The sequence below is a fragment of the Hyalella azteca genome, unplaced genomic scaffold (genome assembly GCF_000764305.2).
Source record: "Hyalella azteca isolate HAZT.00-mixed unplaced genomic scaffold, Hazt_2.0.2 contig2894, whole genome shotgun sequence".
NCBI classification, from domain to species: Eukaryota; Metazoa; Arthropoda; class Malacostraca; order Amphipoda; family Hyalellidae; genus Hyalella; species Hyalella azteca.
In genome coordinates, this window is record NW_025933152.1 from 24585 (window position 1) to 27259 (window position 2675).

General features: G+C 41.6%; 1 protein-coding gene across 1 annotated transcript; it reads left to right on the plus strand.

The window, feature by feature from the left end:
* Positions 1-614: 614 nt before the first annotated feature.
* Positions 615-1705, plus strand: LOC108672234 (prostatic spermine-binding protein-like; the record flags this gene model as incomplete). Its single annotated transcript, XM_018159875.1, has 3 exons — positions 615-639; positions 1116-1395; positions 1531-1705. Coding segments are annotated over exons 1-3 (480 nt in total), but the record flags the coding sequence as incomplete, so codon positions are not given.
* Between the last annotated feature and the right edge of the window lie 970 nt (positions 1706-2675).

Consider the following 2675-nt stretch of genomic DNA (forward strand, 5'->3'; position numbering starts at 1 on the left):
GTTAAAATTAGGTTAAAATAAGGCTTTAAAGTTTTCTAGCATTCTCCTAAGTGAGCAAAAGTACGTTAAAGTTTGTTGATATATCTTTAAGTACGTTAAAGTTCGTCGAAAAACGCTTTATATATCGGCAATGAGTCACCCTATGTTCATTAAGAACAGCTCCCGTTCCCTTTGTTCATTAAGATTTTTTGTATCATTTTCGGTCGTTCGTTAAATTTACGATTTATATTGCAAAATATTGTTATTTTAGGGCACTAGACCTATTTGTAAATTGGGATATAGGGATTATAAAAAAACTTTTGAGTTATTTAGGCCAGGTTGACAGATGATTCGATACAGTAACAGCTTATTGAGTTCCTAATTTGAAGATGCGAAGTTTAAAATTTGAACTTGAATTCATATAAATACCATTTCAAATTCTACCGTGTAGCAAATCCCGTATAACTCAAACTAGGCATAAAACAGATATATAGACAAATAGAAACAATGCTCTTACCGAATTATCAAAAAACTAGAGCTTGTCTCTACAATAAAAGAAAATCGTGAATTTTTAGACCGAGCTACTGCAACAAGCATCCGTGATATAACCTACATAAACTATTAACTATTTGTAAATGAGAGACCTCAACAAGGATATTGGTATATTGAGATATCGGGTTGTTAAAGTTATTTGAATATTAGTTCAATAGGAAATTGTGATACAGGGCCAATGGGACATTATGATAGGATATATTAGCATAGGGATATCAGTATTTATCGGAATATTTGCGTACGTTGCCTGGCGCTCGAGGCGGTGGGCCGAAATTAACCGGATGAATGCGGTCCGCCGTACCCGATGACCCCTGGTTGTAGCCGGCCGTTATTGTTGTCATTAATTGTTACTGATTTTGCTATTTTTGCTGTTGCTATTTCTGTTGTTATTGCTATTTTTGCTATTATTGCCTCCCGATTCCGTTGTTATTGTCTCCTGCTGCTATTGCCTCCCGATTCCGCTGTTATTGTCTCCTTCAGTTATTGCCTTTTGCAGTTACTGGCTGTTGTTGGCTGCTGTTGTTTAGTCTAGCGGGGCTGGAGGTGACGGAGGTGAGGCCTGTTGTGCTCAGACGCACATACAGACGACAACAACGACGAGGACAACAACGAGGACAACGACGAGGACAACGACGAGGAGGACAATGACGAAGACAACGACGACAACAACGACGAGGACAATGACGAGGACAGTGACGAAGAGGACAATGAGGAGAACAATGACGAGGACAACAACGAGGACAACGACGAAGAGGAAGACGGTGACGAGAAGGAGGAAGAGGATGACAATGAGGATAACTTGCAGGGTGACGACGAGGACAACAAGAACGACGACGACGAGAACGGCGGTAAGAGAACGACGAGGTGGACGAAATGGACGACGAGGTGGACAACGAGGACGAGAATGAAGGAGACGATGGCGCTGAGGTGGCAATTACGACGAAGACAATGAGGAGGTCAAATGCGACGACGAGGACTACATTAAAAATGAAAAAAAAGAGACGAAGATGACGACGCGAAGGACGGCGTTAACGACGTGGACGTGGAGGAGGACGACATGGACGACATAAACGACATGGACGACGTGGACAACGTGGACGACGACAACCATAGACACGTGGACGTGGAAGAGGACGTGGGCGACGACGAGGACGGCAGTGACGACGAAGAAAGGGCGAGGACGGCGAGGTGTTGTTGGGCGCCAATTAGCGACGTGAGGCGAGGGTTCGAACTCAAGTTCAACTTGAAAAGCTTTGACTTTCAACTCAAGTTGAAGGTCAAGTTAATGCATAACACTGGTGTAACGCTGCTGGTGTAACGCTGCTGGTGTGTAACGCTGCTGGTGTAACGCTGCTGGTGTGACGCTGCTGGTGTAACGATGCTGGTGTGACGCTGCTGGTGTAACGCTGCTGGTGTAATGTTGTTCAGTTTCAAGGTCTGTTTTCCTCGCTGTTAAGTTTTGTCTCATTCGTTTCTCTTCACGCGCCTTCTTATTTCTTTCTGTTTATGCGTTTGTATATTTTAGTACCTGTATGTTTCTGGGTTTTGTATGTACCTAGATGGGTTTTGATCTATATACACTGTATTAAAATTTTCGTTTAATATTATTCACTGTGCGAGCTTAAGAGCAATTTCGTAAAGGCAATTTTTACAATGTCTTTCTGACGTCACGCAACTGTTATATTAGAGTGACGGAGCACAAAGGTAGGAGTGGCCGTACTGGAAACCTACGTGAGCGACCGCCTTATTTAGCTGCGCCCATAACTCATGCCTCCATGCTCAGTTCTTCCGATTTGTAAATTAAAGAATATTTGAATTTTTTTAACTGAAACCTTGCGTAAATGACGCTTATATAGTTCATATCCTCTTAAATTTTTCCTTCTACGTTAAAATTTTTGTTGCTATGTGTTTAGTTAGTGAATTTGGGTCTAAATTTTATATGTGGGAAGTTGTATGACCTAATTGTAATTTCTATCGTAGATTTCCGAACGGATCATGCAGCTAGTCTACAATCGTTTTGATCAATAATGCAGGTTCCGCCATATTTATGGTAACGCATGTTTTTCTTATTTCTCCATGAAACAAACAGAATTTTTTATTGGGTGAGCTAGAAAAGCTAGTAGCCAAGAGCTACCAAAACAATT